Raw genomic sequence first — 14868 nt, 5'->3', positions numbered from 1 at the left:
TAATTTCTAACAAATTTAGTTTGGCTCCAAAATTATTTATACATTATAATGTAGGACAACTTTACCCTCAACATGTTGAAGAATAAATTGGTTTGGAAAAATCTTTGAATCAAACTAATGCTAAAGCTTATCGAAACCTATTTTATATCGATAAAGCGGGTATTCCAAGTACTAAAGTATGGTGGGATTGAACCATAAAAGTAGTATACTTTTATTTACAAAGAGTTATTCAAAAGTAAACCAATTCTAAGATCGTCGGAGCCACTAAGGCTAAAACACATTTTCGCGCCCCTTCCCCTCATTCTATATCCCATTCAATACTCGTATTCTTAGTTCTTTGGTATTTTTTCATTTCTTATAGAGTTTGAGAGAATTCAAAAGCCATTTCAGACTTTATCAAAGCACACAAAATCTGTTTAATCTTCGGAATTTGCCTGAGACATAAGCCCAAGACAATGCTAGCTTATACATTTACGTAGCCAAATTCCAATGTCCATATCACAAAAAATATCACTTGACCACTACGACTACCAAACCACCACCTTTTTATAACCTTTTCACCCCACCAATACAATCACCACTACCTCGACTATAGTCACCTTTTCATGCACCATCACCACCTCCTCACATCATTTCACGCACTATCACGACAACCACCTCACCAGCATTCAACCACCATTTTTATTTTACCACCAACGACGCCACAAAATAGTTTCAAAAGTTCATAATATTGAAATCAATCGCCATCACTGCGCAAACACAATGTCCAATATCGAAGAATGTTTTTTGAAATATAAAACATTAACGATTTTCTAAATTATTTTCGATTGAGAATATTTCAGAAACATTCACCCCCAACACTTCAAAACCACGATCACCACCGAAACAATATTGCAAATATTATCACTTTAAAAAGAGGAAAATTTTCAAAGTATCTCCCAAACTTTACACTCCATGTCTAATACAAGGGAGTGTGGTTGGGTGGTAGACCCGAAATTGGAAGGTGAGTTTGATGATTTTGAGGTAGTGATGGTTTTGAAGTTGGGGTTAATGTGTTCAAATGATGTGCCTATGGTAAGGCCTAGTATGAGGCAAGTGGTGAGGTATTTAGAAGGCGAGGTCCCGTTACCGGATGACTTGAGACCGCTGTTGGAAGGGAATGGCGGCAGGGGTGGGGGTCGTGGCAGGGATGGCGAAGGGTTTGACGGTTATGAGAATTCGTTTTTGTTTTCGTCGTCAGGAGATGAAATGTTGATGCAAGTTTTGGTTAAAAGTGATAGTTCATTCAGGAGAGGAGATGTTGATGCAAGTTTTGGTTCTATTTCTACTTCACCTATTTCTCTTCTCGATACTGGAGATGCCAGATAGTGAAAATTGAAGCAAAAGTACATGTTGTACAAGCTTTAATTTTCTTCTTGCGGGGAAATTGTTCTGAGAAAAAGAACAGATAGTTTTCAAGCAATTACTCAGGAAAACTGTTTTCTTCGTTGTTTTTCTTTGAATAGCAATCACTAGACTCATGAGTCCCCTTTGTTGGCACAGATATGAACATTGAAGTGGACTATATGGTTGAATTTCGCAGTCTAGATTAGACATCTATCACCGATATGCATTCTAATATTGAAAAAGAGACGGGTTTTTGGTGTGAAAAAATTGTGAAAGCTCTATCACAAAAGTAATTTCCAATATTATCCTAATCAAAAACGAAATTTTACAATTACATTTTGCTATATGAATCAACTACTAGCAGAATCACTTTAGTTCAACTACCCACGCTCGCACTCTCAAACCCCATATAATCACCCTTGCGTGAGCCCCCACTGTCTAGTAATTTTAATCCCACAAAGCGCGCCGTCGACAACTCCATGAGGGGTGTGGTATTATTAATCAAATCACTCTATAACTCGATGGGCAATGGCATAACATATCTCACAAAATTATAAACCCCTTCGCTATCAGTCCCGTCAAACAAACAGCCCCGTAATATTGGCGCGTTTGAGTTTCAATTTTTTCCTTTGCCCTTTTTTCAATCCAAAGATTGGAAGAAAATAGAACACTTCCTTACCTTCTTGGCCGGTGAAAAGGTGATGAGTTTAGGTCGCATCCGTTGAGACTGATGAAATTTCCTTAACCATCTTGGTTTCCCCCTCAAAACAGGTCGAAATTTCTATCCCAAAGTTACAGAAACACAAAAACTGTAGTGGGCCGAAATATCCGAAGGGGTCACAAGGTCCAGAAAGGGGGAGTGAGGGTTCACACACTGTTTGATCTGTCATCTAAGCTACCTCAGTTCATCTTTAAATAAGTTTGGGCTTCGGCCAAACTTGCCAATATTTATCCGAAGGATAGACGGAACCACAAGTACTTCACCGAACGATTATAAGCTGTATCCGAACGTACGACATATGAGTTCGCTCGGGGTCTCATCAAGCGCACAGATACGAACTTCCGTTTGTTCGGCTAGGGTTTTCTTCGGTCGGGATATCCTACGCTCGGGATAATTCGTATGGCGGAAGTGGGTCCCGCCGAGCTTAGACGATTGTGGAACCTTCCATAAATATCTACTGATAAGTAAGCTGTCTTCTCTGACATTCGAAGTGACATCTCTGAACGATATGTGACCTTTCTGACATCAACTCATGTGGCTCTGAAAGACTAGGGAAGTGGTGTTCATTAAATGGCCCTGCTAGAAGGTGCCAACCGAGCAGAACGTGACACGTGGAAAGTATGACCAACTTGCTCAGCACTCCATCTCTTTGCCTATAAATAGAGAAGCATTACCACTGAGAGCGGGGATCCCTAATTTGGGCTTGAACAGCACTTCTCTCTTTCAACATATTGTTCTTACTAAACTTCTCCCTCTTTCCACCTACTGACTTATTCATCGGAGCTTCTTCCCGGAGGAACAGCCCCCTCCGGTTCTGCAGGTACATCAAGACCGGCGTTAACATTCACGGTCCCACATTCGGAGGCGGCCACACCAGAAGGAGCACGAAGAAATCACGCCCCCACAAAAACCATTCATGCTTTATTCAAATTCATTAAGATACCCAGTCGATGTAACGAAACAAGGTGCAAGCAAGCCTCAAATAGAGATCGAAGTCTTACATGTTTTCATCGAATGGACTCGAAATTAGTCACAGGAAGTCGAAATCGTCAGCCAATTATAGGAGGCCAACGAACTTTTCCCGAGGAATCAACGTATAGTCGGACCCGTTGCACTTTGTAATCGCTGGTAACGCCATATTCTGGTGGAATAACTTGTATTTGAACTCCAGGCTTCTCCTCCTTTATTATCCTCTCTGCTTCTTCTACCGACGTCAAACCTACCACCTCCGGCCATTTCGTTTTCTGACTCATTCCTGATCAAAAAATGTACTTTTGAGTGATCTTGAATCGTCCTCATAATATGTAGCAAAAGGTTTCAATGCATTTGCTCTAAAGGAAAAACAACGAAAAGGTTTGAATAGCGAATTTTAGAAACAGTTTGCCAAGCAAGATTAGAAAAACTTTTGTTTCTCTATATTTTCTAAGATCAAGCCTCATTTAAACTAAAAAGCTAAAACTAAATATATTTTCTTTCCCCTTGTCACGTCCTTCCCCAACCAAGTTCAAGCCTATTTTAAATTGAAAAGTGAAAACCAATTCATCTGTCAAATTTCGAAGTAAAAACATGTGACATGTATTTTTGTGACAGAGGATCCCAAAGTCGTAATAAACAACTTGATTATTCTCTTCTCAGTTCCTTTTGATCTAGATCATTGTTGGGTTTGTTCAAATTCCCAATAAATGAAAATTCCCAAAGCCTTGCACTTGGTTCACAATTTCTGTTCTTCCCTACGTGCTAGCTGGTTCCTTTTTAATTTGCCGTGTGTCCTTCCATATTCTCATGGGAACATGTATTATGGTATTAATACATGGGTTAGTAGATGTTTATATAATGGGACGAGGGAAGTTCTTTTTCGGTAGAGAGTATGAGGGGTAAAAACAGTGTGTGCAATTGTAAAAATCAAGTCTTCTACTTGGTATGAGAATGGGTGTATAAGGGGTTGGGTTTGGGTTTTCAAACTCGGGTGTTCTCTTGTACTAATTCTCTCATAGTGAAAGAACGGGATCCTCTCCGTGGAGTAGGCGTGTTTTTGCCGAACCACGTAAATCTTGCATGTCTCTCTCTATTTTATTTTTCATCGTCCTTCCATTGGTTACGATTGAGGTTGCGTTTCGAATCTCGATTCTTGGATGCTTCCGCGTTTAATCCCAACAATCATTTGATATGGATCATCATAAGATGGAATTAAATTGAAATCAAAATTTCAATACCCTTTTAGTTTCTTCTTTTCTCAACTAGCTTTCCTTAGGTATCATGTGGATCTTAAGAATTACATGATCTGGCCAGGCCACTTGGAATGGACTTGGACCAAATTAAAGAAGAGAAGGAGCAACTTACTTGGGGGGATGACTGCTGATTCATGACCGTTTTGCCCTTGGGGAATCTTGGTTTCGTTGTTTTCCTCTGCCATAATTTGTAAGGATGAAATAGGCTCACTGCTTCTCAGAAAAAGTCTCTTGCCTCCCAGTAAATTTGTGCATAAACTGCGAAAAGAAATACTACTACAAGTATCAAAAACTTCCAATGGTTATCAAAGCAATGGCCGGCCACTACCAACCAACTAGTCTTATTATTATTATTATTATTATTTTTGGGTCAAATGGAAGATATCCAACCCACTAGTCTTCACATGTATTCTAACCTATCCTACCATTAGAAAAGAGAGGGAAAATTTTTCAGTGCTGGGTGGATACCATGTGGTGCCGAGCGGTTACCACCTGGGATATACCTACCGGCACCGAAAAATTTCTCAAAAGAGAGACTTTTGGTATGCTATGGTGGTTCTAATTACGTTTTCCTCCTTTATATTTTCTCTTTACTTTACTTGTTTTTTTCAAATTATTTTTGGCGGTTTGCCCCTTTTAAGTTTAGATCTTTCTTACTTTGGCTCTTAAATTTTCTTTCTCAGCTTCAACTATTTTCTCTTTGAAAAAAAATCAAATTTCAACTCTTAAAGTTCTTATTTGCATAACTTCCACAGATCGATAACTTCTGTGAGTCTTATGGAATCTACTATACAAATGCCACTTTATTATTCATTGGTTTTTTGAGATTTATTTCAGTTGGCACTGACTGGCCTTGGAGCTTATGAGAGAGTATTTCGTATGTGATGTAGGCGATGACTTTTGAAATTTCCATGATGGCACTTTGGTTGCGCGTACGATGAGCATAAGAAAATAAGGAGGTTATCGAGTAGAGGAGGGATTGGGCAGGAAATAAGAGAACCAACGACGACTCAAATGTGATTAAAATTCATATTTTTAAGTTCAATAATCCTCTTTACACTCAAAATATCTCCCAAACTTTACACTCAATGTCTAAAACATTCACTCTTGCTAAGCTGTACTCTCATACATTTGCGGTTATGTAGTGCTAAAATGATTGTAGTGGTGAATATTTAGTTGTGGTGGTGGAGTTGCATGTTGAGGTGTGATAGTCGTGGCACTGTAGTGGTGGTGTTGGTTGTATGTACGTAGTTGTTGAATGAAGGTGAAAGTGCCAGGTTTGAGGTGAGGTTCAAACGGTGGTAGCAGAGGAAAAGTTTGGTGGTAGTGGTGGAGAAGTGATGCTCAACTAGATGGTGAATTGATGGTCGCCGGTGTAGAGGTAGTATTACGGTGAAAGTGTTGGTAGTGGAGAGAGAGTAGCGCTAAAATAATTTTTATAGCGGTCTAATTGCTACCCCTTTTTCATAAACTGGACATTATTATTTTTATGGTTGGAATCAACTGACTTTTAGAACTATAAAAATCCTCTTTATCGATATAATGTAGGTCTTTATCCGATTTAAATTGAAGGAGATGCGAGCGTTTTACCAAAATGATTTATATTTGAACTCACTGACAGTAAATTGGTCACATCTTTTTATGTTAACATTCTTTTAAATCCAATCTACTTGGGTTAGAAAGTACACTCAACAAACTTTTTAACGGTTCAAACCTTTCAAAAATTGGAGCTCAAGGGTGTCTGGAGCGAACCCGCAAAATTTTACCAATTATTGAGTGTTAGTGCGTCTCAGACGCAAATCAGTGCGCCTCAGGCGCAATACATCGCGCCCTGGGCGCATTCTTGAAACTTTATAACCTACCGAACTTTGCGATTTTGCCATGGACACTCCCGAACTCCGTTTTGCATGTGGTTTGAACCATTGGAAGCTTGTCTAGCCTACTTTAATTTCTAACAATTTTAGTTTGGCTCCAAAATTATGTATATATTAAAATATAGGACAACTTTACCCTCAACATGTTGAAGAATAAATTGTTTTGGAAAAATCCTTGAATCAAACTAACGTTAAAGCTGATCGAAACCTATTTTATATCGATAAAGTGGGTATTCCAAGTACTAAAGTATGGTGGGATTGAACCATAAAAGTAATATACTTTTATTTACGAAAAGTTATTCAAAAGTAAACCAATTCTAAGATCGTCGGAGCCACTAAGGCTAAAACACATTTTCGCGCCCCTTCCCCTCATTCTATATCCCATTCAATACTCGCATTCCCAGTTCTTTGGTATTTGTTCATTTCTTATAGAGTTTGAGAGAATTCGGAAGGCATTCCAGACTTTATCAAACCAAACAAAATCTATTTAATCATCGGAATTTGCCTGAGACATACGCACTAGACAATGCTAGCTTATACATTTGCAAAGCCAAATTCCAATGTCCATATCACAACAAATATCACTTGACCACTATGACTACCAAACCACCACCTTTTTATAACCTTTTCACCCCACCAATACTATCGCCACTACCTCGACCATAGTCACCTTTTCATGCACCATCACCACCTCCTCCCATCATTTCATGCACTATCACGACAACCACCTCACCAGCATTCAACCGCCATTGTTATTTTACGACCAACGACACCACAAAATAGTTTCAAAAGTTCATAATATTGAAATCTATCGCCATCACTTCGCAAACACTATATCTAATATCGAAGAATGTTTTTTGAAATATAAAACATTAAAGATTTTCTAAATTGTTTTCGATTGAGAATATTTCAGAAACATTCACCCTTAGCACTTCAAAAGCACGATCACCACCAAAACAATATTGCAAATATTATCACTTTAAAAAGAGGAAAATTTTTAAAGTACCTCCCAAACTTTACACTCCATGTCTAATACAAGGGAGTGTGGTTAGGGTGGTAGACCCAAAATTGGAAGGTGAGTTTGTTGATTTTGAGGTAGTGATGGTTTTGAAGTTGGGGTTAATGTGTTCAAATGATGTGCCTATGGTAAGGCCTAGTATGAGGCAAGTGGTGAGGTATTTGGAAGACGAGGTCCCGTTACCGGATGACTTGAGACCGCTGTTGGAAGGGAATGGCGGCGGGGGTGGGGGTCGTGGCAGGGGTGGCGAAGGGTTTGACGGTTATGGGAATTCGTTTTTGTTTTCGTCGTCTTTCGAGAAGGGGTCGTATAGTTCATTCAGGAGAGGAGATGTTGATGCAAGTTTTGGTTCTATTTCTACTTCACCTATTTCTCTTCTCGATACTGGAGATGCCAGATAGTGAAAATTGAAGCAAAAGTAAATGTTGTACAAAGCTTTTCTTTTTGCGGGGAAATTGTTATGAGAAAAAGAACAATTTAGTGTTCAAGCAATCACAACACTCATGAGGCCCCTTTGTGGACTATATGTTGAAATTTAGCAGGGTAGATTAAACATATATCGCGGATATGTATTCTAATATTGAAAAAGAGAACGGTTTGTGGTGTGAACAAAATTGTGAAGCTTTGTCACAAGAGTAATTTCCAATATTATCCAAATCGAAAAGGAATTTTTACAATTACTTTTTGCTATATGAATCAACTACTAGGGCAAAGTACGTAGCATAATCACTTTAGTTCAACTTCCCACGCTATAGTCTCAAACCCCATATGTTCACCCATGCGTGTGCCCCCACCGTCTAGTAATTTTAATCTCATAAAGCGTGCCGTCTACGTACAACACTATGAGGGGAGTGGTATTATTAATCAAATCACTCTATAACTCGATGGGCAATGGCATAACATATCTCACAAGATTATAAACCCCTTCACTATCAGTCCCGTCAAACAAACAACCCCGTAATATTGGAGCGTTTGAGTTTCAATTTTTTCCTTCGCCCTTTTTTCAATCCAAAGATTGGAAGAAAATAGCATACCTCCGTACCTTCTTGGCCGGTGAAAAGGTGATGAGTTTAGGTCGCATCCGTTGAGAATGATGATATTTCCTTAACCCTCTTGGTTTCCCCCTCTAAACAAATCGAAAATTCTATCCCAAAGGTACAGAAACACAAAAACCATTCATGCTTTATTCAAATTCATTAAGATATCCAGTCGATTTAACGAAACAAGGTGCAAGCAATCCTCAAATAGCAATCGAAGTCTTACATGTTTTCATCGAATGGGTTCGAAATTAGTCACAGGAAGTCGAAATCGTCAGCCAATTATAGGAGGCCTATGAACTTTTCCCGAGGAATCAACGTATAGTCGGACCCGTTGCACTTTGTAATCGCAGGTAAAGAAATGTTCTGGTGGAATAACTTGTATTTGAACTCCAGGCTTCTCTTCCTTTATTATCCTCTCTGCTTGTTCTACCGTCAAACCTACCACCTCCGGCCATTTCGTTTTCTGATTCATTCCTGATCAAAAATGTACTTTTGAGTGATCTTGAATCGTCCTCAATAATATGTATCAAAAGGTTTCAATGCATTTGCTCTAAAGGAAAAACAAAGGAAGGATCGAAAACGAATTTTAGCAACAATTTCGGAACATCAAATCGAACACAACTTTGCAAAAAGGCTACTGCTCTTGTTTGCCAAGCTAGATTGGAAAACGTACTTTTTGCTTCTCTTTATTTATTAACGTACATCAATTTCGGAACACCAAATCGAACACAAGTTCAGGTCAATGGTATATTGAAAAGTGAAAGCTAATTAATTTGTCACATTTCGAAGTCAAGAGTATATGACATGTATTTTTGTGACAGAGGTACGTTCCCAAAGTCGTAATAAACTAGTACTCGATTATTCTCTCCCCATTTTCTTTTGAACTAGAGATCATTTGACATGGATCATCAGAAGATGTAATTATATTGAAATCAAAATCTTCAATTTCCATTTTTTATTTTTCTTCTTTCCTCAACTAGCCTACTCCCTAGGCATGTTGTGGATCTTAAATATTAGACAATCTGGTCTTCTAGGAATGGACTTCGACCAAATCACACAAGAGAGAAGGAGCATCTTACTTTGGGGGATGGCTGCCGATCGATGACCGTTTTGCCCTTCGGGAATCTTGGTTTCTCTGTTTTCCTCTGCCATAATTTGTAAGGATGAAATAGGCTCACTGCTTCTCAGAAAAAGTCTCTTGCCTCCCACTAAATTTGTAGCATAAACTGCGAAAAGAAATACTACTAATAAACATTGAAGCAATGGCCGGCCACTGCCAACCTACTAGTCTTCACATGTATTATTCTATCCTATCCTATCCCACCATTATAAAAGAGAGAGACTTTTGGTATGCTGTGGTTAGGGCTGTAAATTAAACGAATCGAGTAGCTCACGTGCTCGGCTTGGTACGGTTTGTTAAGGCTTGGCTCGGCTCGGCTCGGTTCGTTTAGTAAACGAGCTGAGCTCGAGCTCTAGTTTTTAGCTCGTTTAGTAAACGAACCGAGCGGAACAAAAACTCGGCTCGTTAAGGGAGGCTCGACTCGATTAAAGAGGCTCGTTTAGTAAATGACTAAGCTCAGCTCGTTAAGGCTCGAGCCGAGCCTGAGCTTGAGTTTTTGGCTCGTTTAGTAAACGAGCCAAGCTTGAGCACTCCGAAGCTTGGTTCGGTTCGGCTCGTTTACACTCCGGGCTGTGGTGGTTCTAATTACGTTTTCCTCCTTTATATTTTCTCTTTACTTTACTTGTATTTTAAAATTATTTCTCACGGTTTCCCCCTTTTAAGTTTACATCTTTTTTTGGAGTGATTTGTTTTTATATCCCTTTGACTTATCCGAAAAGTTGGACTTAGTCCTTCCAGTTTCATTTTCACCCAACTAAACCTTCGATTTGCAAATGGATTTCAATGTCATCCTTCCGTTGGCTCCTGTCAGTAATTTGGACGGAAAAGGGCCATATGTCCATCACATGAGCCTCCCCAAGGGCATATTTGCCCATTCCCCTCCCTCCCCTAACCCTAAACGATTTCCCACTCTTCTTTCTTTTTCAGTCTTTCTCACTCTACCCCCCACTTCACATGACCTAATTTCTCCTAACCCAAAAAGCTGAGACGACGAAGGGGGAATTGTGGTTGAGTAAGAGTGAGATGACGACAGGGGAATCGTGGTCGATTTCCCAGACGATCAAGAAGCATGCCAAGGAACAGAGAAAAAACCCTAGGTGAGTGATTCTTTGGTTATCTGTAGAATAAACGGCATAAATTTTAGGAAGAAATCGATACAAGTGGTCTTTTTCAGTAAAGAAAAATTATTTTTTTGAACAGATATTCTTTATTGGGTTCTCGATTGGGTTTATTGCATGTGTCGGTTGCCTTCTTTTTTCTTTTTTTTTGGAAAAGCTCTGGCTTTTTTGTCAGTTGTAGTGCTTCTTTCTGATTGTGGTCCCATAAACATTGTTCAATCATATGCAAGAGGCGATTTCACTATATAGATTCATCATGGGGGAAAGTTTTTTTATAGGCCCAGAATCAGGTACGAAGGTGGCTCTGTTGCATATTGTGATGAATGTGACCCACAAAAAATGTCTTTAATAGTAGTTGGTGATATTGACGAGAAACTGGGGTACACGGGTATGATCAATTATTACTATGTGATGACTGGGAAAAACATTAACAATGGATTGAGAATGTTATTGACTGACAGTGATGTAATAGAGATGATTGAGCAACTTTCCCCAAGCAGGATAGTGGACATGTATGTAGAACCAATTAATCTCATTCAAATAATGGAAAGTCAAACTGATGAGGGGGGGTCCAACTCCAACTGATAAGGGGGTCCAACTTAAACTGATAAGAGGTGTACAACTAATAAGGGGGGTCCAACTGATAAAGAATTATTGTGAAGAGATAAGGAGAACAAACCTTAACACCGCAATCATCATGAAAACATTACCTTCTCCAACTCCAAATGGTCAGCCAATATTTGAGAGACTTTATGTATGTTTGGGGGCATTAAAGCCAGGAATGCTAGCTGGTTGCAGAAGGCTGATATGTATGGATGCATATCACTTGAAAGGAGCACATGGAGGTCAGTTGTTAGTTGTTGTGGGTATTGATGCTAATAATCAGTCATTCCCATTTGCATATGTTGTTGCTGAGAGTGAAACCAAGGACACATGGACTTGGTTTTTGGAGTTGGTGGTTGAAGACCTATAAATTCAGAACACAAGTGCATGGACATTCATGACAGACAAACAAAAGGTATAGAACCATTGGATTTATTTCATCTGTAAAGCTTCCTTTGTTTATTGAATTCCATCTTGTTTAACTACTTCCCTTGTTTATTTAATAATGCCATTGTATAATTAATTTCATCTTGTAATGCTTCACTTTGGGCCTGGTTCTAGCATTACAAGAGAAGTGGTGCCAAATGCAGAGATGAGATTCAACACTAGGCACTTGTATACATCTTTCAGTGATTTGCACAAGGGGATGGAGTTGAAGAAACAATTATGGACAGCAGCTAGAGCTACAACAGTTCTGGATTTTCATAAAGCAATGGAAATAATGAGGAGTATTGATGTGGAGGCATACAACTGGCTAGCAAAAAAACCAGCCACGCAATGGTCCAGGTCTCACTTCTCCACTTTTAATAATTGTGATATTCTTGTTAACAACCTATGTGAGAGTTTCAACAAAGGCATAAGGAAGGCTAGAGATAAACCAATTATAACTATGTTGGAAGGGATCAGGTGCTACTTAATGAAAAGATTGGCCAAAAGGAGAGACAAAATAACCAAGTGGGAACACAGCATAAGCCCCAATGTCATAAAAAAAATAGAGAAGTATAAGAGAATAGTTGGTAGTTGTAACCCAATATGGTGTGGTGAGGGACATTTCCAAATACATTGCCTTCCACCAGAGCAGTATAGCCTAAATTTGGTGGACCATACATGTAGCTGTAGAAGATGGGATTTGAAAGGGATCCCATGTGTTCACGCTATTGTTGCCATTACTTTCAATCATGAAAACGTACTAGATTACTGCCACCCTTCCTATGGGAAGGAGACAAATGCCAGCATCTACAAGGGTATCATTTACCCCATCAATGGATGGACCATGCAACCTTCAAGTGGATGTGTCCTAATTTTCCCTCCCAACTATAGCAGGTCCGCTGGCAAACCAAAGAAATCTAGAAGAAAGGAAAGAAAAGAGTTGGAGAATCATGCTGCAGATAAGTTGAAGAGACATAATACTTCATTGCGGTGTGGCAAATGTGGTCAATGGGGCCATAATATCAAGAGATGCAAAAATGAAGTCAATCCTGAAATTAGGAGGAGGCCTAGTGGAGGGTTAGTATTTAGTAGGCCAACTGGAAAGCCAAGAGGAAGGCTAAGGTAAGGAGGAAGCCAAGCATCTAGTAGCAGAGGAAGGGGACTTCTTGTTGCACCAACTGAAGTAGGCCAAGCATTTACTAGCAGGGAAGGGGTGGCGGTGGAAAGGGTGATTGTGGAAGGGGAAGGGGAAGGAGTGTTGGAAGGGGCAGGGGTTTTGGAAGGGGTACGGGTTTTAGAAGCACTTCTCTCAATGTAAGATGAACCACTTATTTATTTCTAAGTTTTCCTTTTGTATGCATCACATGTCACTTATCTCCATTTTCTTGTGTTTCAGCACAAAGCAGTACCTGCTTAAGCTTCACAACCACCAGCACCAGCTCAATATTAAGTTAGAACTTGTTTCTCATTTTGATTCCTTGGCATTAGACATGATAGACTTCTGTCATTGTGCACAATTGGTTTATTTTGTTCGCCAAGTAGGTTTTTGTAATGTTTGGATATTGAATGGTTGGTTGACAAGTAGGCTTTTGTGTTGACTGGATATTGAATGGTTGGTTGCCAAGTAGGTTTTTGTGTTAACTGAATATTGAATAATTGGTTGGCAAGTTGGTGTTTGGTTTATGTATTGACTGATGTTGAACGGTTGTATTGCATTGATTTTGGCAGGTACCAATTTTTGGTTACTTGAATATTATAGTCAATGCAACTGTCTTCTTCTTCAATGAATTGTCTTATTCATTAACTGTCATATGGTTTGGCAATTAGGTGTATTATTGAACTGCCTTTTGTCTATTGTAATGGCATGTAAATAAGTTTTCAAAGACACAAAAGTGGCATAAACACGGTTTCCAAAGCCACAAAAGCTGATTCATTTCACTTAGGTTTAGATTGCATTACATTCTTGAACTTGCATTACATTCATTTCAGTAGGATAACAAAAAAACATAAGACAATGGTGATGAGGCACATGGCCATCATCATCTTTAGAGTTCCTAGCTGCCCTTCAAGCACTTGCATCCTAGCTGCCTTTGCATTATCAACCCCATGTCTTGCATTTTCATCCCCAATTGTTGCCTTTTTTGTCTCATCTTCATGGAAGAACCTCTTTTGGGTTAGCACACTTGGGACTGTGTTAATTGGCTTGCATTAATCCCATATCTCATAGACTCCATTTGGACATGAGTAATATAATTTTCCTCTGTTTGGATCTGAATTAGTCACTTTGATGACTGCCTGAAGGTTGGAGCTTGCAATGCCAATATTTAGTTCTGTAACTTGGAATCATTGCACTTATGCTTGTTGAAGATGAAGAATCCATGGTGGGAGATAACCTGTAAAACGAGAGAGAGAGAGAGAGAGAGAGAGAGAGAGAGAGAGAGAGAGAGAGAGAGAGAGAAAGTGATGAGAGATGGGAATAACCTGTAAAACGAGAGAGAGAGAGAAAGAGAGAGAGAGATGCTAACCAGTGAAGAGAGAGACAAAGGTGTGAATAATAGGTGAAAATGGCGGAATAAATGGAGTCCCATCTCTCCAATGGATATAAAGGGTAGGGGGGGGAGAGGGGAATGGGCAAATATGCCCCTGGGGGAGGCTCACGTGGTGGGCACATGGCCCTTTTCTGTCCAATTACTAACGGGAGACAACGGAAGGATGACATTGAAATCAATTTGCAAATCGAAGGTTTAGTTGGGAGAAATTAAAACTGGAAAGACTAAGTTGAACTTTTCGGATAAATCGAAGGATATAAAAGCAAATCACTCCTTTTTTTACTTTGGCTCTTAAATTTCCTTTCTCAGCTTCAACTATTTTCTCTTTGAAAAAAATCAAATTTCAACTCTTAAAGTTCCTATTTGCATAACTTCCACAAATTGATGAAAACTTCTGTGAGTCTTATGAAATCTACCATCTAAATATCACTTTATTACTCTTGGATAATTTGAGATTTATTTATTTTAGTTGGCACTGACCTTGGAGCTTGTGAGAGAGTGTTTCGTATCTGATATATGTGATAACTTTTGAAGTTTCTGTGATGGCACTATGAATGTGCATAGGGTGAGCAAAAGAAAATAAGGAGGTTATCGAGAAGAGGAGGGATTGGGCCAGAGATGAGAGAGTGAACGACGACTTAAATGTGATTAAAATTCATATTTTTATGTTCAATAATCCTCTTTTGGTCTACTAAGATGAAGTTATTAAACCGGTTCAGTTAAGAACGTCTATGGAGGTTGAGACTGATATCAAATTGAAAGTTCAAATCTTTTTCTTGAAA

General features: G+C 39.1%; 2 protein-coding genes across 3 annotated transcripts; one reads left to right on the top strand and one right to left on the bottom strand.

Moving 5' to 3' along the window:
• Positions 1-3009: 3009 nt before the first annotated feature.
• On the bottom strand, positions 3010-4601 carry LOC131326431 (subtilisin inhibitor CLSI-I-like). The gene is made up of 2 exons (XM_058359217.1): positions 4448-4601; positions 3010-3362 (listed from the first exon to the last, which is right to left on the bottom strand). The coding sequence occupies exons 1-2, from the start codon at positions 4518-4520 to the stop codon at positions 3157-3159; spliced, it is 279 nt and encodes a 92-aa protein (XP_058215200.1). The 5' UTR covers positions 4521-4601; the 3' UTR covers positions 3010-3156.
• Positions 4602-10067: 5466 nt separating this feature from the next.
• LOC131326429 (uncharacterized) lies at positions 10068-13315 on the top strand. 2 transcript variants are annotated; one of them, XR_009199998.1, is made up of 4 exons: positions 10068-11523; positions 11670-11894; positions 12432-12851; positions 12934-13315. XR_009199998.1 is itself a non-coding variant. In XM_058359214.1 (4 exons), exons 1-3 carry the CDS (start codon positions 10411-10413, stop codon positions 12661-12663), a joined length of 531 nt encoding a protein of 176 aa, XP_058215197.1. In that variant the 5' UTR covers positions 10068-10410; the 3' UTR covers positions 12664-12851; positions 12934-13315. The 2 variants fall into 2 exon arrangements, 1 of the variants encoding a protein (XP_058215197.1); XM_058359214.1 differs by having other exon boundaries at positions 10068-10484.
• The last annotated feature ends 1553 nt before the right edge of the window (positions 13316-14868 follow it).

This window comes from Rhododendron vialii, chromosome 5a (assembly GCF_030253575.1).
Source record: "Rhododendron vialii isolate Sample 1 chromosome 5a, ASM3025357v1".
In the NCBI taxonomy this organism is placed as follows: Eukaryota; Viridiplantae; Streptophyta; class Magnoliopsida; order Ericales; family Ericaceae; genus Rhododendron; species Rhododendron vialii.
This window is presented reverse-complemented; position numbering and strand designations above follow the sequence as displayed.

Bases quoted from the DNA above. Each gene is read 5' to 3' on its own strand.
- LOC131326431 (XM_058359217.1), bottom strand. From the start codon at position 4,520: ATGGCAGAGGAAAACAACGAAACCAAGATTCCCCAAGGGCAAAACGGT. The intron at 3,363-4,447 runs GTAAGTTGCTCC...TTTTTTGATCAG, and splicing joins ATCAGCAGTCATCCCCCCAA to GAATGAGTCAGAAAACGAAA.
- LOC131326429 (XM_058359214.1), top strand. From the start codon at position 10,411: ATGACGACAGGGGAATCGTGGTCGATTTCCCAGACGATCAAGAAGCAT. The intron at 10,485-11,669 runs GTGAGTGATTCT...GCCTGGTTCTAG, and splicing joins GAACAGAGAAAAAACCCTAG to CATTACAAGAGAAGTGGTGC. The intron at 11,895-12,431 runs GTCTCACTTCTC...CAACTATAGCAG, and splicing joins CCAGCCACGCAATGGTCCAG to GTCCGCTGGCAAACCAAAGA.